This window comes from Bombyx mori, chromosome 1 (assembly GCF_030269925.1).
Source record: "Bombyx mori chromosome 1, ASM3026992v2".
NCBI lineage: Eukaryota > Metazoa > Arthropoda > Insecta > Lepidoptera > Bombycidae > Bombyx > Bombyx mori.
In genome coordinates this window covers 10,318,758-10,341,406 of record NC_085107.1, presented here as the reverse complement: position 1 = coordinate 10,341,406, position 22,649 = coordinate 10,318,758, and the positions used below count along the sequence as shown (strand labels likewise).

Sequence of the window (22,649 nt, the reverse complement as noted above, 5' to 3'; positions counted from 1 at the left end):
GATAGACGTTGTCGTATTTCTCTATTGTTAAATCATCCATCAATAAGTATCTTCAGTCGGCGTCGATGCGCCACTTCGATAAAGCGGCACGACACGAGAACCCTCTTATCGTGGCCGCCGGTAACTACATTCCCGATCCTGCGGACAGAATGGAAAGCAGTCGACGTCGCCCCAAATACGTCATTTTCTTGCGATTATTTTTATATTTTATAAGTTTCACTTCGACCGTGTGTGACTTGCACACACACACATTTTTTTTCTTAATTTTATAATAACGGTTTGTTACTTTAACAATTAGGTATTACACTGATATACCCACAGTTACTATTAAGATATGTACAAGACTTACGTTCTTCTAAATCGTAATTGAACGTCAGGAATACAATACTGATTTCACATTAAATCATTCCCGGTCTTTTAACTGTGCCCAGATAATAATCCATTCATGTATTTCCAGTATTCCAAAATATTTTCAGAGGCACAGCACACACAGTACAGTTACTTTTTTTAAGAGGTCTTATTATAAAAACTAAATTAAACCCTACCACTTATACTAAAGATAAATAAAGATAAAATGGTGCAGAGAGAGATTCCTACTATCCTATAAAATATTTAGTACTTAGGGATATAGATAATGTTCTTAGTATATTGATAAATGATCGAGCTATCAATGGTTGTTCACGGCAATCTCTGAGCGAACGCACTATGTTAGTACGATAATTTTTCTTGGGAATAATGCTGGCACATTATTAAGTTACGAAATGCCAAAAGTGAGTTTTTTTATTTTTAATCACACCACATTGAACTTTAATTTCAGACGCAATAATCAGAAGAGGATTCTAGTAGACAATAATTAGATGTGTCCTTGTGTAGTCTCAAATCATTATATTTTTATAAGATACATGTCGATTTGGATCTCTGTGCTCCAAGTACTAAATTTAAATGCGTTCAGCATTCTCGGAAGTGGATTCTCTAGTATTAAACTTTATCTGTCCTCGATTAGCTATTGACAATATTCTTTTCTGAATAGTCTCCGTCATTGACTTGAACATTGTTTTCTTTCTCTGCCATTTCTGTTGCCTTTCCTGTTAAAAGATAGACTTCATTAAAGTAATAAAATTACTTTCGTAATCCATAATTCGCGACCCCTGCTAGCAACAGTTTGATCTGAACTGATCGTTTTCTGTGTGCACCCACTTGATAAAGTTCCATGGATTGTCTGTTAGGTTGACGATTTCGAAAATGGCGGCCGTTAAGGTGAACAAAATATAAACTAACTAAAACGATAGATCCGTATATTTTTAAGATTTGGCAATAATGCCCCATATAATGTGAAATCTATTATTATTACATTAATAAATTAACCATTAATATAACTATTCGATTCTATATTTTTGAAAAACAAACACTAAATGACAAAACTTTTTATTATTATTCTGCATAATAATATGTAAATAATTAAGAGAGTGTGATACAACTGTGCAGGTTCACAGTTTTCCCTATTACCATCGTAAGTACCGATAAATAGTACTATTCAGGGCATCAATCATGTTGTAGGTTGATCAAGAAAATCGGGTATGTACGTAATGATGGTAGGACATACGTGAATCAGTAACAACTGGATGATACCGGAATGGCACAATACCATTGTATGTTCCAAATAATACATATCCAAAAAACAACACTGTCTGTCTGGTACGGTATTTATTCGAATCGTTATCAACACTAAAAATGTATTATAACACTACTCCTAAATATAAGTTATTATTTACGGAGATACGTTTTTTTTGTACTCCATTTTAATTATTTTTAAAGAACACATTTTTAATATGAATACCGACATTTTGGTGACCAGAAAGGTAATATTTCTCAGCTGAATACTGTTGAAGTTTTTGTTCGCTCTGATATTAATGAATTAAATTTACATTTTTTTCCGTCAATTCCGTTGTAATCTCAAACGAGAACTTAATAAGAAACTCGATAATGTTACGTTTTAATGTTGTATAACAGACGCAATAAAAACCAAAGATCGTAATTTTTCATACAATGAATTATTAAACATTTCTCACTTGTGTTATTCTCCCTGAATTATTCTTCTTATCCATTTCATGCATCACGTTTATAACATGATCCACACTCGACAACGTACTAAACGAAGAACTAGACAAAACCTGCAAAACTTGAAGCTTGAACAACACAGTATCATTACTGCTTTAGTTTTTTATCTAAAATGTGCGATGGTGAATATTAATTAACATTTTGAAGCAGTAATAAATACTACTACTTGTGTAGAATTAAATCGATAAAGAGGAATCACAATGATCAAATATTTTATGGTTTCCCAACAGTAGGTATATGCGATTCAATGTTTTGTTTTGTTTTTGAGGCTAGCAAGAAAATTTTCTTTAGTATCTTATTAATACACAAGTTTCTTTGTAAAATAAATATTTATGTCGGAAACTGTAGTAGCACGTGCCGAAATCGTTAGAACAAAAGACTGGATAATATCTTTTTTTTTTAAATAGCTTTATGAGTAACGTACTCAGTATGTAATATTTTCTAATATGTAAAATGCTCGTAACAATAAAAACTGACTGATACGTGCTCTTTTGAAATTAAAGCAGGCACTATTCTAAAAACCTTAGGCCATAACCTTTGGCAAGTTGAAATATTTAAAATAAGTATGTACCTATTGCATATTGCATAATGTTATGTGACTTTTTACTAAAAACTAGTTTGTAGTCAGTTAATTTTATGCCTCTACGAATCAACAACAAGCATAGTCGGAATTTATTAATTAAAATGTTTGTACGAACAGGTATGACTGACGTTTTTCTTCTTTTTTCCCAACGGTAATCTTCGAAATCTGGTGCCTTATAAACACTGTCCAAACACAATCTGTTGTCTTCATTAGCGTTGAATATAAAAAATGAATTTGTTATAGGCGGGAAGAGTCTCATTAGAATGTGACCAATTGCTACTATCGCGCAAAGAACTGCAGCTATTACTGCTATAACTGGGGCGTAACCAAGTTTTTCAACAGGTAAACTGCATTTTGAGAGGTGCTCGTCGAACCTTTATCATAAAAAATTAAACTAATGATTAATTAAAAATGATTACATACTACTCAATTAACTCATTAATATATGTATTTAAAAATATTTACGTACACACATTTTTTTAAGATAAAACAAAACAACTTTAAGATATTTCTGGTTTTCAAACTTTAGGTTAATAAATATCTAATATTCTCACAAATTTAGCAAGACTATTATCGTTTTGTTTCGCTTAACTAAGATTTTGCTTTGATCGATAAAGACAAATGCGTATATCCAACGAATAGGTACATGCGGGTATCCCGTGTCTGTCTGCATGTCCCAATGAAAATGGATTAAGAGAGTTCATAATTGAAAAATGACTATGTGGCCTAAATCGCGCCGGACATTGGCACTGCTGTTCGTCAACATTGCGATCAATTGCCTAATCGCTTTGATAGGTAGAACAGGTATCCGGTAATTATTCACAGGCAAAAGCTATTCGGCAACATTTCTAAACGACCAATATTCTCATTCAATACTCGATACGAAAAGTTGATGTTCTTACCAATCATTGATACCGCAGTTCTTTATTCCGTCGCAAACGACACCGCTAGTATAACAATATGTTACATTATTTATAGTACAAGTGGACTCGTTACGAGGGTAACAATTACTCAATGATCGTTTTCGAGCTGATGTTGCGGTTATTTGATAAATATCTGCCTGCAAACATGCACGTGAAGAATACTAAAAGACTAAACAAAAGAAAATGCTTTACAATATTTCCATTAATTATTGAAGGTCAATAAATATAATAATAAGTATCAATAGTTCTGAACTTATTATGAACAACAGAAGTCAGTCCCAGACATATTCTATCTATCAATCAATGAAAACATTGAATCTACTACCACACATTTACTGCCTATTACAAAAAGCAGAGACACTCATCGATTCTTCTGGAAAATTCTTCAAAACGAACAACAAACTAATATCCCACCATTTGCGCTATGTAATAGGACCACGTCACCAATACCGTCTTTACCATAAGGGCACACGGGGCCCGTGCCCAGGGCCCCCATTCTCAGGGGGCCCCGAAAGACCGACAATTTCTCACACGTTTATTCTCAAAACATTTTTGTCGGGCACATCACACTTTGTTCACAAATCAGTAATCAGAAGGTATTTACAAGGCATACCTATTATACTATGCCTATAATAGAAGATTTTGCTTAACAGAAATCCCGAAAGAAACCGTTATCGAAATCGTAACCAAAAAACCAGCAGCATTCTAATATCATTAATGACATATTATATCATACTGTATTTGATTACCTATAATAAATGGTCTCATACTCAGTAAAAAAAATGTTATTATAATTCGCTTTTTTTACTTTCCAAAAGGGCCTCAAATTTTTGTGTGCCCCAGGGCCCCATCCTAGTTTAAGACGTCCCTGCACTTCACCAATAATGGAGCTTGACACCCTACAAATATCAAGTATAATTTGCCACCGGTGATCACATTGCGTAGGCCCGTGCAACCAAGATGATAAACAATAATAACAATAATATGTTTTAAGATATTATAAGCATTTAGGCTACCATATACCTACATAATATATTATTTATCTTAGCATAGATCACGTAGGTTCTTTGCACGACCATATTATGAAAAACAATTGTGTGCCTTGTCAAAGACAAAGAGTTAAAGTTTTTGCTGCCAACGTCGAGACATCTGATTCATGTTTATTTATCGTCTCGACTACGAATAATTTTAAGTGAAGAAAAATACTGACATTTAACTCTGTGTTGATGGTGCTGTTACTTATGAAATGTAGACGTAACCTTCCTGAGACCGTCGTCGTGACATATCTCTCAGTTTGGTAAAGGTCTTCGAAATCACATAAGCGACGACATTTATTTCTTTTGTAAATTACAAATGCTTCTCGATTAAGTTCACACTGCGTATTAAAGTTTGTTGGAAATCGTAAAGATAATAAAATGGTATATTCTTTGGATTTCGTAACGATTTCAATACTGCATTCATAAGTGATTGTATCTAGGTTGCGTAATATCTGGAAATAGAAATACATATAAATGAAACAGAATCTGCGCATATCTAAATGCTACATTTTTGTTAATTTTTTTGGAATACATATAAGTGAAGATGCACGAAAACAGATGTATGTCGTCGCCCGTGAAACATGAGATCGAATTAAAAAATGTATTTTGTAAATCTTATTTCTAAGCAGAACTAACCAGGCTTATACGTTATTTATTGTTATTCCTGCGAGGTCTCATTTTCGGGATTGAGACTACCATTAATTAAACAAGCTGATAAATTTAGCGACTTTCGTTTTTATTATACGTTCTCGTTACATCACCGTGGAAGTTGTTCCAATTTTTTGACGAAGAAAAAATGGGTCAAGTTTCAGTTCTATCGTATTTTGTTTTATGCCACCGCGTCTTTTGAATATATTCTTATTAAAATGGCAATATATTAACCCTCTGCACTCGACAGGTTAGTTTTTATTATTATTTTATTGCTTAGATGCGTGGACGAGTTGGTGTTAAGTGGTAACTGGAGCCCATAGACATCTACAACGTAAATGCCGCCACCCACCTTGAGATATGAGTTCAACGGCTGCCCCGCCCTTCAAACCGAAAGGTATTACTGCTTCACGGCAGAAACAGGCAGGGTGGTGGTGCCTACCATGCGGACTAACAAGAGGTCCTACCACCAGTAATTACACAAATTATAATTTTGCGGGTTTGGTTTCTATTACACTATGTTATTCCTTCACCGTGGAAGTCAATCGTGAACATTTGTTATGTACGTATTTCATTAGAAAAATTGGTACCCGCCTGGAATCCAAACACCGGTGCATCGCTCAATACGAATGCACCGGACGTCTTATCCTTTAGGCCACGACGACTTCGATGAGTCTCGCTGACCACTTTATTTAATCAAGTCAAGAGATAATTCTCACTCACTACTTGTTTGACGCGGAAATTCGATGCGCTATGTAAGCTATTTATCTTATATCTTTAAGCGAGCAATTCTTGTATATAAATGTATATATAATCTGAATCTCGGAAACGGCTCCAACGATTTTCATAAAATTTAGTATACAGGAGATTTCGGGGGCGATAAATCGATCTAGCTACGTTTTTTTTCTTCAGAAAATATTGTTTTATTCATGTTTTCAATAATCAACTTTATCGATAAGCAACTTAAACATAAAATGTTTTATTTATTGAAAGAAAATAACAAATAATATAATATAATATCAATATGTAATTCGTATTTGAAAAAAACACAATTTATAAAAAAAAAACCGTAATCCTCTAATATTACTTTATTTGATGATTGACATCTTGTTTATGTTTTTAATGTACCTACGTTCTTATCGTTCTTTTTGTCGTTTGTAATTAAATCATTTGGTGAGCGATACTCATCTCAACTCGAAGGGTGAAAACGAATAGGAACGTTTTATTTTGAAAATGAAAATAGAAATTTTATTTACCAGCGTGATTGTATCTGACAATCCCATTCCAAATGTTATGTCAAAGTTTAACTGGTTCGAAAAAGTACACTCCGAAGTAATGTCTTTAGGTCTGTACAGATACAGCACTCCGCCACCATTAACTTTCGTTACATTACAAATAAATAAATAAATACTCCAGTAAGAAAATATATTTCGTATTGCATTCTCCATGTCAGTTGTTTGATTATATGCACACGTAATCTATTAACCCATGAGCTATAAAATAAGCAAGTAGGTTTATGTTTTAGCCTTGAATTCATTTGAATTCAACCTGTAGCCACAAGAATGATTCGAAAAAAAGTGATGTAGTTAAATTCAACCATTAATGTTTTTATCAAGTGTTCGTTTGTATTTATCGTTTTTATTTTTAGTTTTAAATCGTTATGATCTATCGTATTTAAAAAAAATCGCCGATATTATATACTTTTATGTGTATTATAAGATGATATTATATACTATTAGTATTTCCTATTATAAAGACTGTTTCTTAAAAATGATGAAAACGGAAATGTGTGCAGAAATGTAACTATTAAGACAATATTTTTACCCGTTCCCCTGCAGTCGTGTTTCTCGCGTCTGAGAGTCGTGACCACCTCCATCCATGAGTTTCATCCTCACGATGTTATGCCATCTCTTCCTGTCTTCGGATACACCAATTGGAGTGCAACGCCCCGATCTTTTTTCTAATAAAAAATTACAAAATTTGACCAAAAAAGAAAATCGACTTAAGTAAATAAAACAAAACAAAACAAAACTATTATCAATGTAGTCGAAGTACCTATGTAGTAAAGATGCATTATTAAGGACAACTGAAAAAATACTTAATAAAATTTGGAACTAGATGAGTTACCTGAGCTTTCAGATAAAAAAGAGTTAACAAAATCGGTTTACCTAGAAAAAAGTCACGGTAACGCGCAAAATAAATTGGCGGATTAGAACCTTCTTTTTTGAAGTCAGTTAAGGAGATAAAAAAAATTAACCGTTTCATATTTAATAACGTATTTTTATCAATGTAATATACTTTTTTCTTTCCTATTTTTTCTAGGAAATGTATCTGAAAACATTCACGAATGTTCACGATTGACTTCCACGGTGAAGGAATAACATCGTGTAATAAAAATCAAACCCGGAGAATTATAATTTGCCTAATTACTGGTAGTAGGACCTCTTGTGAATCCGTGCAGCTAGGTACCACCACCCTCCCTATTTCTGCCGTAAAGCAGTAATGCGTTTCGGTTTAAAGGGTGGCGCAGCCGTTGTAACTATACTTGAGACCTTAGAACTTATATCTTAAGGTGGGTGGCGCGTTTACGTCGTAGATGTCTATGGGCTCCAGTAAACACTTGACACCAGGTGGGCTGTGAGCTCGTCCACCCATCTAAGCAATAAAAAAAAGTTTCTGTTAGAATAAAGGCAGCGATTGTGTCATTTCAGGACAAACAAAGGCCAAATATATTTGATTAAAAATATTGGTAATTAAAGAAATTTTCTGTAATTCTTTAATGTTACCTAACCTATTCCTCGAAATAGTTTTTCATTTTCATTAAGTAGCCGGACAGTATGTTGCAATGGGCAGTTGAAGAAAAACAAAAGAAAGAAAGTCGTTAAAGAGGTGCATAACCTCACAAGAAAATAATACAAACAGTTAAAATATTAACATTCATAAGAAATATTTATCAAAATCCAAATCTTTGGCATATTATAGGTTGTATTTCATTTTATTTTCATACGGGTTTTTGTATGTTTTATAGATGGCGCTCGACACAGAAGTAGCTGGAGATGGTGCAACGTATGCACATTATGTATACAAAAAGGATTTTCGCACAGCTCTTCCCCAATTTTTAGCTGTGAGCGTAAAGAACCTTCTATTACTGGGTAATAAATTGTAATACCATAAAATAAAACGATTCTTTTAAGCAGATTTTATTGTCATGATCTAATTAATTATCTATCAACGTTATTTTCTCCAACTTCAAAGTTCATTTAAAAATCAAACATGATGTCCGGCCAACCCTCTTTGGCCAATGAATACCCTGGGCCGGGAAAGGCAAGTAAGTATCTTGGAGCCATCATAGATGCACCGATGACATTCTGTACTCACATAAAGGACGTCCGCAATCGCGCCGCATTTATACTCAGTGGACTTCATTCTATGACATGCAAGCGGAGTAAAATGTCCCCTTCGCAATAAAGTGACGTCACTGAAAACTTGTAAACGGTCTGTGTATACCTACGCGAATGTAGTGTTCGCTCACGCGACCCACACCCACATAGATACCCTTTAGTCCCTTCAATACCGTTTTTGCAGGATAGCTATAGAAACACCGTCGTTCGCGTCGACCTTCACAATGGTCTGGGCCCCGAATCCATCAGATAACATTTTAAGTCAGCATCGGAACAGTACTTCGATAAGACGATTCGTCATGACAATTGTCTCGTCGTGGCTGCCACTGAGTGCCACTGACTAAGTACTATCTGACTCTGGCTGACGCAAGAGTCAGACACGGTCGACGTTATAGAAATGCCGTAACGGTTCCATCCGATCCACTATGATGGTCATTACGCGCCTGCAGCTTTAGCTCTATGACTAGGCGTAGGGACCCTAGAAATCGGACCCTAGAAACCCAAACCTAGCACATGCATCAGCCTGCTGTGGCTCTTGACTGAGCTTTTCAGTGGGTCGCGATTCCGTTTCGGTAGTAGATGCATTGGCGAAGCAGCTGCCCTTAAGTTATGTTTCTTTCGGAGGCGTTCGGGCAGCTGTTAGCAAATCCCACCCCTGCCTCTATGCTCACCCACCTGCTCGCGTGAAACTGGAAGGACGTGAAAGTCACGACTTCTTCTTAGAAAAACAAAAAAATCTTTAAAGGACAATTGATATTTTATCAGTATTTCGGTGTCGTTATTGAAGAACTAGACTGAAATAACATCATAATTGTTATTGTTACAGGCTATGGCATGACCTTGGGTTTTACGACTATACTTATTCCCGCTGTCGAGAAACCAAAAGAGGGCGAAGTTTTATATTTAGAAAAATCTGAGATTTCTTGGATAAGTAAGTAAAAAACTGTTTACATTCTTGAATCGCTAATCATTTTATAATTAGGTTTATTACCACATACTCGTTTACTACAAGATACTCGTAGAAAACTCCAATAAAACAAACTAAAAACAATTCACGTTTATTAAAATACCAATTTAGCAGTACCTAATCATTTAGGCGTTCGTTACATATTGTATTGTCTTTCGGCTAATGTTGTAGCCTGTACTTATTCTAATGCTAAGAGTTATCGTTATTGTTATTATATAATAGGTACTCAGTTTGTTGACCATGTTCATATTATATTCATTATACAGTTCTCCTTGATGTTAAAACAGATGAAAAAGTGCGCTTCACAAGACTGGTGGTACTTAGGGATCAACATTTGGATACGTTACAAATAAACACAAACTTTATATTTTAGGTACCTTTGGTTCTACTAAGAATAAAGTTATTGTTTTTTAGTCTATCAAATAATTTGTATTCTTAAAAACCCTGTGAATTAAAGCTCTTTATATAAATAACGCTTCCATTTTATTGCATTGACCTTTCTATGTACGATCTCGGTACGTAGTTTTGACATTGCTATAGCTTGCTAGCCTTGCATTTATCAGTACCGTCAATATTTAGAAACAACATTATTGTTGTTGTTCTGTAGTCGAGTTATAAGTGTAAATAATCGTTTTGCTTCATATTATTGGATCATAAAGCTTATATTGACAAACGTTCTGTCAAATTATTATTTAATTGTAATATTGTATTATTCAAGCAAAGTATCTTGTCGTTCTTATTTGTTAAAAAAATATTATTTGAACATTTCTTTGTTTGTTTATGTACTTTGTGTTGGTGCGTCATTAATTTATATAAATAAGTTAAATTATTGTATTATTATTATTGACACTTAGGAAAGGTTTCTCGTTTAATCTTATCGAAAAGCGATCTTTGTTGTATAGTGTTCTAACAAATTGAATATTTTTCATTACCTCATAACAGCTGTTGTACCATTTATAGTCTTTTAATTTATATTTCATGCAAAGAGTAGCTTAAATCGTGTGACGACGACATGACGACGCCGACATTTTGACTTGACTAATTAGTATATCTAATATAACAATAGTAATTTTAATTTTAAATAAGTATTGATTAATATTTATTTTATGATAAGTAGTTTGTAGTGTGTTTGTTGTGCGACAATTTAATGAATGATTTCTTAAATTACCGTTTAAATACATAGTTTTTTAGATATCCTATTTATTTCATTATTTTTCCTTTCTTAAAAATAAAATTTTCTCATGTAAAGTCTGTTTTGTCCTGTAGGTTCAATAAACTTGATAGTCGTGCCACTGGGGTGTGCAGTATCCGGCATAGTCACGACACCCATTGGTCGCCGACGTTCTATGCAAGTTGTGAACCTTCCATTCTTTATAGCTTGGTTACTATTTCACTTCTCAACCAGTACCGGACATTTATATGCAGCTCTGTTTTTAACGGGTTTAGCTGGAGGTCTCCTTGAAGCACCTGTAAGTAATTAATTTATACATTTTCTCTGGCCGAAAGTGTTTCGTTTTGTTAACTGGCAAGTGGCTTATCTTGCCTACTTTTGCCGCGATGTATTATGGCGTTGCAATTTGAAATCTAGAATAGCCGTTATTATAATACAATTGAAATACAATTAATTAAGACTTGTAGCTAGATATAGAAGAGGCGGTTGTTTCTGGTGAGAAACTCATTGGAATGGTGCTACAGGCTAAGTGTCACGGCGAACTCGACTAGTTCGACCAGTATGGCGACTTATGTTTTGGCTACTGCTGTTAATGTTCGTAGTACCAAACATCCAACAGTACCAAAACTGACCAAAATAATTCGTTTATTGGAACTTTAAAGGCGGCGGTCGCATTCATCCTATAAATTCGTTTGCCCTAATTAGAATAAGTAATAAGTACATTTCATAAATAAGTTGTATTGTCTTTGAATGTTTGATTTAGTTGTTAAGACTTTATCAACCTTACGCAAGTTCAAGGATATTCTCTGACCTAAGAAATGGATTGTAAACAAATAAGATATAAATTAAATTATCGTCAATATTTCTTTAGTCACCCTGTAAATATATCAGAAAGGATAAATCAATTTAAATGGCGATAGCTTTCGCAATCCTTTAGTTTGTTAATTAAATATCTCTTCTTATCAAAGTGTTACAACTTGGAGGTAAATGCGTCTTATCTACACCTATATTGGCTAATGTCCTATCATCTTATATTACACTTTTCAAGTATTTTTCCTTTGCATATAGTTTACTTGAAATAAGTATATAATAGAATATTATAATGTGTATTACGCATAAAGTTAATAAAATTAATTTCAGTTTATGAATAAGACTTTATCGGTATTGTTTGATTAGTATTGGCAAACAATGGATATGAGACACACTGAGGCCAACCGTAGAGCGAGATCACTATTCTTGCTCGATCGCCATGCTTTGATGAGCAGAGAGAAGAGTGTTCTTTGCCATGTTCAGTCGTTTTCTACAAGATGATGCACTCGCAATAGGCGATATTGCCATTTATTTATTAAATTAAAACTAATTATTGAAAAAAAATGTACGCCATTCAAATTGGAGATGTTATATTTTATTTTGATCTATGTTCCGCACAGTGCCTATTTTTCAACAACATGCAAAAAGCTCTCAAAATTAAATAAAAAAGGCTAAGCTTGGGGGTTTTAAAAACACCCATGGTGGATCCGGGTGCGGAAAGGAAAGAGCTCTCCCTCTCTCGTTCCGTCGCTTCCATCTATGATGGACTCGCAGAAGTCGAGCATCCTACCGAGCATCGTAGGAACGACGCGCGGCGGCGGCAGATCCGCGCTATGACCGCGACGAGGGCGGCACGTTGTTCGTCGAATCCCGAGCAATGCGCCAATGTGTGTTTCGCTGTGTCATCCTCGTCGCGGTCTGCGCAATGGTGGCACTGCGCCGTTGGTTCCCTTCCGACGGGTCTACCAAACGACGAGACCACGTCTCCAGCACCGACTGAATTACTCCTTCCCCGGGGCGCCCTTCCCCCCTAGAGCGAAGGTTGCTACGGCACCCGTAGTCGGCAGCAAGCGCCTCCAGGTCCCAGGCTGATGAAATCTACTTAGCTTGAGGATTTTTTTCAATGCTTTTTAAAAACAAAAAGTCAAGAGATGTTTCGATTGTTTTGGAATAACAGCTGTTCTGCATTCCACAGTGGTTAGCAATGCGCATTACAACAGGTAATTAATTAGTTGAACCATGGCCTCGTCACCGCTGCGCTTGATGTTAGTAAACAAGCTTTCTTGCTCACTGGGCCAAAGGCACTGATACTTATTCAAAATTAATTTGGTCTGGTTGTACTTATTCTAGGTACTAACGTATGTGGCAGAAATAACACAACCACATCTTCGAGGTGCCTTGACAGCTACTAGTTCTATGTGCATACTAATTGGAGTTTTCACACAGTTTCTGTTTGGTCTCTTTATGTACTGGAGGACAGTGGCACTCGTTAACATTATATTCACAGTAAGTTTGTGTTTTCTTTTCAAATTAAATTGAAAGCTGTTCTTATATTCATCATTACTTTATATTAATAATTACTTTTCAGTGGAGAACGTGTGCTGGATATATTATCTATGGTGAACATAGTCGTCACTAATAGACTTTTAATGTGAATGATAATGTACCACCATGGAGTTAATAAGTACCTACAACTGGAGTGCTGTCTAATGCCGAGAAATCGGTCTCGAAAGAGAATACTTTTTGGTCGCGGTGTCCTTGTCTAATATGGTGACCATATAATTTTTTTTTATAGGATAAAATTATACACATGCGTCAGTTTTGAATTTACCTTAAGTAATTCTGTGTAACCCTATGTAAATACAAAACACGTGCTTGCAACGTTTTATTTATGTAAATTCAATTCTAAACATTGCTTCGTCGTCATGGTGACTTTTTTCCGACGGTTTTTTTTTGAAATTGCTGCGTTGTCGAAAATCGCACTGAAAAGAGCACTGAGTTTTATTACAAACATCATTACCTCAGTTCTATTACTTAAACTTCCTCAAACTCATGTTTAACGTCCGAATACTCAACCGCGACTTAAATAATATATTATGTTGAACTTAATTACGCAATTCCTACTTTAATGTACTGGCTAAGTGGGCCGTGCAAATTAATATTTGACACACTGCAACACACATGGTCTGTGCGTATCGGGTGCTCTTTTCTTACATTCACATCTTCAATTGATTTAAAATTGCTTGTATTTTTACTTCTGTGCTATTTTCATGACACGTGTATATTAAGTCTACTAGTTACATTTTAGGAAATAAAACACAATGGGTAATAAAATGAAATGAACTCAAATTCATTTATTTGTTATATGTAGACAATTAAATAACTCTTAAATGACAAGTCAATACACATAACACGATACACATAGTACTTGATCTCTATTTACAAAATATTGGTTATATTATTATTATTAAGTTCAGTTAATTTTCTGTAGTCTTATAATATAACATTTCCTCTATATTAAGTAAATTCTTTTTTTTCAACGTAATACATAATTTATTTTAATCAATATCTAAGTGGACCATGAGTATCATTAAAATTTCGCAATTTAAATTTCAATTCAATTAAAAATCGCCATTTTTCTTTAATAAATCTAAAATCGACTTTATATTTACAATTACTATTTCGCGACTTTTAAGTTTTTGTTTCAATACCTTAACATCTTGTCGTAATTTTGCTTTTCTTGGGGTATTTTTTATTTCTTGCGTTTGAGTACTTGATTCTTCTTGTTTGACCTTTATATAGAACAGTTTCCAGAAATTCTAACGTCATATTTACTAGAAGATCCTTCTCGTTCGCTTAACGTCAGGCAAATGATATACATGCTTGCGTGCGACGCTATTCAATACAATAAAAAAGTTCAAAAAATACCACGTGATGGCTCTTATAATATGAAAAATACATTGCAAAATTATAGTTTTCACGATTGTTTTTTCAAATTTAGTATATGACATAGATTAAGTACAATTTACAAGACAAATGGTATTAAATATTATAATGAGAAAAAATATCTCACATTTTAAAAATATATGCTCACACTAGTAAAAATTTATCAATGAATTTGTAATATGGAAGAATATTCCACAAACTGGAGAGGATTCTCGCTTAAAACCACTTACATTAAAAGTGTTCACCATGATTACACGGAAACTTTCACGATTTTCGAAAAAAAACAAGCCACAAGCTGTATCAGTGCCATTTTAACTTCGTACTACAAACGTAAATAGACGCCATTTTTCTTTTAATCCATTCATTGCTCTTTTTCGGTGATGCCAACAATTAATCTGGCTTCCCACCAAATTCAATATGAAAACCATCAGAAATCTACGTACCTACCATTAAATTTTCCATTAAACAGAGTTCTTATTAATATAGAACAATATTTTTTTGTTAATAAGCTTTATTAATATATGATGTTCTATTAATCTAATCAATATTTCTTATATAATTTATTTTAATAAATTTCACCATAACTTTGTACGTTTATTTTGAACCAATTTAATTTTTGACGTTGATGGAAATTCTAAATTCTCGCAACATTTTCTAGTTAAGTTTAAGTCACATCGTTTAAATAATATGTATTTAGATATATTATTGTCATAAAATGTTTAAAATCCTGTAAAGTGGATTGATTTTAACCTTTTCGATAATTTTCAACAACGCCCAAGCTACTAAAAAATCCACTAACCACTAAAAGCCATTTTTGATAACTAAGACGGGGGTCCAAATTCCGAGATTTTATGGAAAATCCTCTAAGCTAGCAACACTGCTTTTTGCTTGTAAAATGTGCGAGAGGGACACCACCACTTAATAATCATTCTCTTTTCAGACCGTTTTTCCTTACATCTTTTGCTATTTAAAAATAAACTTTAAGCCATAGAGATAAAGTATATTTTTAGTTTTTATGTCAAACGAAGTAAGCACTCCAGTTAGAATAGTAACTCTATGTGTACCACTTACCTAACTGTAAAAACTGTAAATTCGACGCTGGCAATAATGGCATTGCGAAAAGTCGATTAGGCTATAAATCTTAAAAAAAAGAGAAGGCCATTGCCTTACTGAAATAAAGAAGAAAGTAATCGATTTAATTAGAATAAATTTATTTCGAAATATTCTTGCTAACCCTTTTTTATATCTTGTCTTAATCTCAGATACATCACTCATTGCGCATGATAGCTGTGTTTCATTTTTAAAACTACTTGCACGTCGTTTTCTTAAGAGTCATTCGTATTTGTTCATAATGTTTGTTGGTTTCAGATCTTGGCCGTTATAGCATTATGTTTTGTTCCTGAATCTCCACATTGGCTGGTTGCTAAGAAACGTTACGAAGATGCTAGAAAGGTGAATTTTAAATAATAATTTGAATAATTCCCGGTTCGAACTTTAAGCCGATACAGATGGATATTTTTTTTAAATTGAAATTCAAAATAGGCATAAAATTTTCATGACTAAGGCAACTAACCTAAATTGAGCCTCATTGGGCCGCCCGTGCATAGTTTCAGAATGAGAATTTTAACAAGATACTATTTTCCGTTTGTGGATACGTATATATTATGTACGTATTCATAATACGTTCCTATCGGTCATATTATTATTTCATTTTATTCCACAATCCAGACTATAAACTAGGGAGTTCAGTACATTTATAAAATATTTCTTGTTTTTACAGCATAGTTCATTTGTAGTTTCATATATGTAAATGAAGTATGAGGATCTTGATTGATTGATGAAATAGAATTGATGAAAATTGATTTAAGTCTAAGTTTATTTTTCTTTTTAGAGCTTGCAATGGCTTCGTGGATGGACAGGTCCACATGTCGTGGAACAAGAGTTGCAGGATATCAAAGCTCTATTCAAAAGAGGAAAAGGTTCATTAAAGTTTTCAATTCTTATAAATGTACTTTGTAACCTTTCTAATTTTATGTGTTCAAATTTTTACTTAACTCGTATACATTGATGAATTAAGCTGATCCCACTAAATATTACCAAGATTAACAATTGTATTTATAGTTCGATTATAAAATATTTAACAGATTATCTTTTAATCGAACGGCTAAAAGCTCATTGACATAAGGAGGGTTTTTCGAAGACAGGCAGTGTATTTCCTTCTAATTCTAATGTAGTACCTTCTAATGTTTTCTTGATCTTTACTGTTATTAGGTTAAATAATTTGTATCGATTAGTATCGATACTTAGTAATCGAATAGTATCGATACTTAGATAGATGAGTGGTCTCAGGTCTCTGGTGCCGTGATGGATCCCATATTCATCAATAATTGAAGGTTGTCCACGTTCAAGTCTTAATTGAATATGCAATTTCGAAAAGGGCACATGTCGCATATTTTGTCAAATACGTTTTTTCATATACATGTAGTTTTGAGGCTTACCTACACCCATTTTATAATAATTCCAGTAATTTTCAATTGCTAATTAACACTAAAATGTATCTCAAATGTTAATATTTTAAATTTTACACTGTTTTAGAAAATAGAATTTTTTCATTTCCTGAACATTTTACATTTTCAGAGATGTGCCCTTTTCGAAATTGGTTATTCAATTATATTCATTACTTTTAAGCCTTTGTGCGTTGTGTTTTATTACACAATACTGTTATTGTGGAAGTCGTTCGTGATCACGCGTCGAATACGTGGCTATGTCGCTCGATACGAGAACACCTGCGTCCTATCCAATAGGCGACGACGGCTTCTTACATATATTCCTATATTTATAAAAAAAACTGCAGACACTAGTTTCTGTAATCGAATACGTCATACACACATACGTTTTTAAGGAGCATTCATTTCGTAAATCAGCCTTAATATTCATAATTTCGGTGAAGGTGATTGGACTAGTTCATTTTGTTCGTAAAAATCAAACACATGTAAAAGTAAATTCTTGTAATAATCCATTTGGACACTCGGCATAATAAATAATGAGTCTGTTAAATTTGTTTTATTAGCTTGGAATGCATATTGTGTGTAACGGTATATTTAACGTTATTTTCACCGAATTAAAGATGTCTGATTAAGTTCATAATTTATTTACACACAAATCAGACAATGTTTATGGCTATCGATCATGTAACCAAGTTATTGTTTTAGTTAATAAATTATGTTTGAGCAATGCTTAATGCATCCATTAATGTATCCACTAATGCTTGTTTTTTTGATAATTTGTTTGTAATTGTTTGTAATTAGGGTATATTTATGATTCACGGCTAATTAAGCAAATAGATAACATTAGAAAGTCGCTTAGAAACAATTTGTCAAATGAAGTTAAATCACTTTATTTTATCACGCAAGTTTAAAGTTAAAATTACAAAATTAAAATATTTGAGATCGGTTTAAAAAATGATAAGTGCTAGTCGTATGTACCTGTATTATTTTTGGTTGATTTTTTTATTAAGCACGCATTCACGTTGTAATATATTTATCGTCTACCAACTTCAGACAAGCCATCAGCGCATTAATTCAAATAGAGCCAGTAAAAACGTCACGCTGATTTCTTTGATTAGTGATAAAACCAAAGACTGGACGGAAATACGTTGTTTGGGCTATAACAATAATTCAAAAGATATAATATTTCCTCCACAAAGCTAAAGGCTAAATATTTTTCCGAAAACTTAATCTGTCTTTATTTAATAATTGCAGATGTTGATAATACGGAAGAAACGTTGTCAGAAAAGGTATATCAGTATTGTAGAAGAAGTTTCTTACTGCCATTTTTTCTCGTCAGTTTTTCCTTCTTTGTTGGCCATTTCAGCGGCATGACAACTTTACAGGTGATTTCAAGATACGTATTTACTTATTTTCTAAGTAAGACCCTATACATTATTTCCATTGTGACTAGTCATTTTCATTTTCCTTCACAAGTCAAAAAATACATAAAATATATAATATATAACGAAATAGTTTCACAAAATCGTGAACAAGACTAATGAACCCGATTCTGTACAACAAAATACTCATGCTCAGAAGAGAAATTAAGTGAAACATGTTTATAATTGGATGTTGCAGACATATGCAGTATCCATATTTCAGATGCTCGAAGCGCCTATTGATAAATACTACGCCACACTCATCCTCGGAATTCTGCAAATACTTGGCTCCGGTGCCTGTGTGCTATTAGTGCACTACACCGGAAAGAGACCTCTCGCATTCTTCTCCACGGGCGTCGCTGGTATATGCTGTATCTTAGTGGCCATCTACGACTTATACGCTCGCACTGTAAGAATTTTGGTAGCACTTTTAAACAAATTATATAAAATTGAATTGATTATGTATAGCCATGTACGCATGTTTTAGGTCTTCCCAATATTACGTATATAACACAATACTAAGTCACTACATTCCTAAACGACAAATAATATTATGAATTCACAAGAATTCTTTTGACTTAGTAATACTTTTTATGTTATAGCACATTATGAGCGGAGTATCTTTGAACGCAGAAAGAGTTGTTACTGATGTCAATGCCACTCTTACCAGTGAAACTGAAGTCTTCGTGGTAAGCATTTTTGGATGTTTTTTTTATAACTCTACCTACACATTTAACTATAAATCAATAGCTACTTTTTTCTTTTTTGTGAAGGACGTATTACTGTTGGCCCGAGGGCCTTTCCAGTTTCACCAGGACAGGTGGGCGAGCACGGGCTCAGCCAGGAGGGATGGGATTTGCTAAGAGCTACCCGAGCGCCTCCTGACCAGGCCTATCAACTCAAGGGCAGCCGCTTCGTGTATGAATTTAGTACTGGATCAGAATCGCAATCCGCTGAGAAGATTCGGCGAAAAACTCAGAGAGCTGACGTATGAGTTAGGTTGCACGTCGAACTCTTTGTCGAGTTCGACGAGTACGGTTACTGGGGTCCCTAAGCCTGTCCCTAATGTTAGAGTTGAAGGGTTGAAAGCGTCTAATGCAAGGGTTATTGGATCTGATGAATCCGTAAGGACGTGTCTAGTGCCAATAGCTACGTGCATTTTCGTGTGTTACAGTCCTCCTACAGGTTTACTTAAAAGAGGTGGCTTAAGCCATAAGGCCGACGGATAATAATGCTTAATTGCCGTTCTTAAGGTTTATGTACTGTTAATTTTTACTATTGGTTTTTCAAAAAGAGCATGAGCAAGAGTATGAAAGCACAACAACTGTCTACATATTAAGTTTTGTAAGATGTTGAGAAAACGGCCATTTTCCAGAAAAATCCTTATTCATGGATGCCAACAACATTTCTCATGGTACTGGCATTGGCCACGCACACAGGCATTCGGTTGCTCCCTTGGATCTTAATTGGAGAGGTAAAGAATCATTAAAATACATTGAAAATGTTCTAGGGTAGATCGCACGTTGCTATTAATTGCTTATCGGAGCGCATTGTGTAGAACTATAGCTGTTTACCGCAATGAAGGAAATGTATCCGTTTACTTTCCTGTGGGAATAAGATGTTTTTTCGTGATATAGAGGAGTCATTGCCCTGGTCATAAACTATCACTTTAAAAATCATTTCAATCCGTTGCTTCGAAGTGAAAGAAGGACAAATAAACACCTTTATAATTTGTATTAGTATGGATGTGCCACTGACAATTATAGACAAACAAGTTCAGGGCTCATCTGATGTTAAGCAGTCACCAGAGTGCTTAGACACCATGTTAGATGCTACCCTCTTTGACAGATAGGATGGGTTCTCTATTTTTTAGTTGAAAGGCCATCCCACGACTTGCACATGTACTATCTCATTCACCTATTATTTAAAGTGTGTTAAAATATTATGTAAGCAATAGTATGCGACGAGTTATGGATTAGAGAGTTGGTCATTCAGTAGTAGTGAGAAGGTGATACAGAAGGGTGGTCACGACCCTCAGTATTGATGAATATGACGCAAAGAGGAGAAATTGAGTAAATTAGGGCACTAACAAAGAAATACGAGGGTGACCCGAAAGTCATAGTAGTAGGTTGGGTTCTGATTTATTATTAGGCTGACTATTATCAGGTACATATATCTGTTATTATTTTCAGGTATTTAATGCCAAAACGAGATCCGGTGGTGCCGGATTAGCGAGTGCTGTAGGATATATATTTGGTTTTCTAACTAATAAAATGTACATTTCGATGGTGGATACCCTATCCATTTGGGGAACGTATGGATTTTACGGTATTGTATCGTAAGTATTTAGTACTCAATTTAATAATGTATTACTTGTATAATCGTTTAACAAAGATTATTGATTATGGCCATAGTCGGAAAGCCAAATAATTTATTCAGGGTAATTAATATAAGATCCAGAGCCATATCGCGTATTTTCAGAGATGACTTAGGTCTAGCTGCGAGAATAGCTGGTCATTAAACAATGAAAAAAAAATGAATAAGACAGTCCGAAATAATCTACTCCTCATGGGATACGCAAAAGAAGATCACTGACAGAAAGCTGTACGAGTTCTTTTTACTGTTAAGTGTTCCAATTAATAGCTGGCTATGGCCAGTCCAGAATAAGGACCAATAGTGAACGTATTCAATATATCTCACATTTTTAAAATGTTACCAAATATGAATGTTGATTGTTGAAAAAAAATTACAATGCCCTCTAAACTAAGTACTGTTAAATAAAGCAACAATACTTCTGGTAATCGCAGTGATTAGTATGAATTCAATCTTCGAGGTAATGGAAATTACTGTCTCTTGTCGTCTATCCGAAACGTAAAACGAAAAACGGTCGTTGACTTTTGAGTTTAAAACAGGAAAGTTTTTTTAATCTGGTCGCCTTTATACTTCTTTTATAGTAATAGTGTTTTTTTAAACTTAGGCTTACTCGATAATCGATAATAAAATGATAAATTCACAAATAGCCTGTTTAAAGAAAGAAAAAGATTAGTAGGCATGTAAATAGGCAAACGCCGTTCGTCGCCGTTTTTATCACATGTGGTACTTAGCTTTGATGTAGAAATCGAATCTTACGCCGACGTCGACTTATAGGTGATAACCCAAGCGTCGGATCTTGTCCAAATCCAAACAGGGCTAGAAGAAGTAGCCACAACCATCATCTATAATCAATTTTTTTAATACGACCGAATGAGTTGAGCTTACGACCTACATGAGTTAAGTGATTAGAAGAGTCCATAGACGTCACAACGTGGGTGCCATCACTCACTCTGGGAGATGAGATCGAAGTCTCAATTGTAGTGTATGAGGACCTGTCCCAGCCTTCCAACTGAACCGCATCTCTGTTCCGCGGCATAAATGGGCTAGATGATGGTACCTACCTGTGCCGGTTTATAATACCCTCCATCACCAGTAAATTTTGGTCGGAGATCGCGGTATGCTGATGTAATACTCAAAGAACACTGCTAGCATTTCTACGGGTAATTTCCTTAACGACATCTACGGCACGAAAAGGAGCGGTACTATTCTAGGTAAAAAACAAATTACAAAACCAGTATAGATTAGTTAATTAGGTATTTAGTAGCTTCAATATAAAACCTGAACATTGTCACGTAATTTCTTTGTCCAATAATAATAATCTATATACGTTACAGCTTAATGGGATGCACGGTGCTATATTTTATTTTACCAGAAACAGAGGGAAAGAAGTTAAATGAAATTGAAAACCATTTCACCGGAATTAGAAAGTTGACAAATCAAGTATACCGGTCGAAGGTTTGTAAAAAATCATATTTTATGCTCAACATATTTCATATTCATTTTATTAAATGATTGATACCAAAGCTTTTAGCAGCGTAATTTACGTTAATAAAACTTTTTTGTTTTCGGGTACCTTTTTTTGGAATGCTTGCAGGAAACATACATACACGACAAGACCAAGTACATCATGATCTAGATCACATCTTTTTTACATAGAAATTGGCTTCGACTATGAGTCGAAATCTATATGTCGATGCCATGGCAAAATGTTCAGGGTTACTAAAATTCAGGAAAAAAAGTCTTT

General features: G+C 34.3%; 2 protein-coding genes across 3 annotated transcripts in view; one reads left to right on the top strand and one right to left on the bottom strand.

Annotated features, from left to right (window-relative positions):
- The window catches only part of LOC101744714 (facilitated trehalose transporter Tret1-like), a 32,048-nt gene that overhangs the window by 8,613 nt on the left and 786 nt on the right, over positions 1-22,649 (top strand). For both annotated transcript variants that reach the window (XM_004929923.5, XM_012693625.4), the window contains exons 2-13: positions 8,338-8,461; positions 9,537-9,641; positions 10,944-11,146; positions 13,009-13,164; positions 15,973-16,056; positions 16,496-16,583; positions 18,366-18,496; positions 18,732-18,941; positions 19,135-19,221; positions 19,908-20,006; positions 20,725-20,870; positions 22,240-22,360. In XM_004929923.5, coding sequence (XP_004929980.2) covers positions 8,338-8,461; positions 9,537-9,641; positions 10,944-11,146; positions 13,009-13,164; positions 15,973-16,056; positions 16,496-16,583; positions 18,366-18,496; positions 18,732-18,941; positions 19,135-19,221; positions 19,908-20,006; positions 20,725-20,870; positions 22,240-22,360 — 1,554 coding nt within the window. The remainder of the gene's footprint in view (positions 1-8,337; positions 8,462-9,536; positions 9,642-10,943; positions 11,147-13,008; positions 13,165-15,972; positions 16,057-16,495; positions 16,584-18,365; positions 18,497-18,731; positions 18,942-19,134; positions 19,222-19,907; positions 20,007-20,724; positions 20,871-22,239; positions 22,361-22,649) is intronic.
- On the bottom strand, positions 866-6,762 carry LOC101742510 (uncharacterized). The gene is made up of 6 exons (XM_004929830.4): positions 6,566-6,762; positions 4,835-5,113; positions 3,604-3,761; positions 2,817-3,075; positions 2,070-2,171; positions 866-1,085 (listed from the first exon to the last, which is right to left on the bottom strand). Exons 1-6 carry the CDS (start codon positions 6,755-6,757, stop codon positions 939-941), a joined length of 1,137 nt encoding a protein of 378 aa, XP_004929887.1. The 5' UTR covers positions 6,758-6,762; the 3' UTR covers positions 866-938.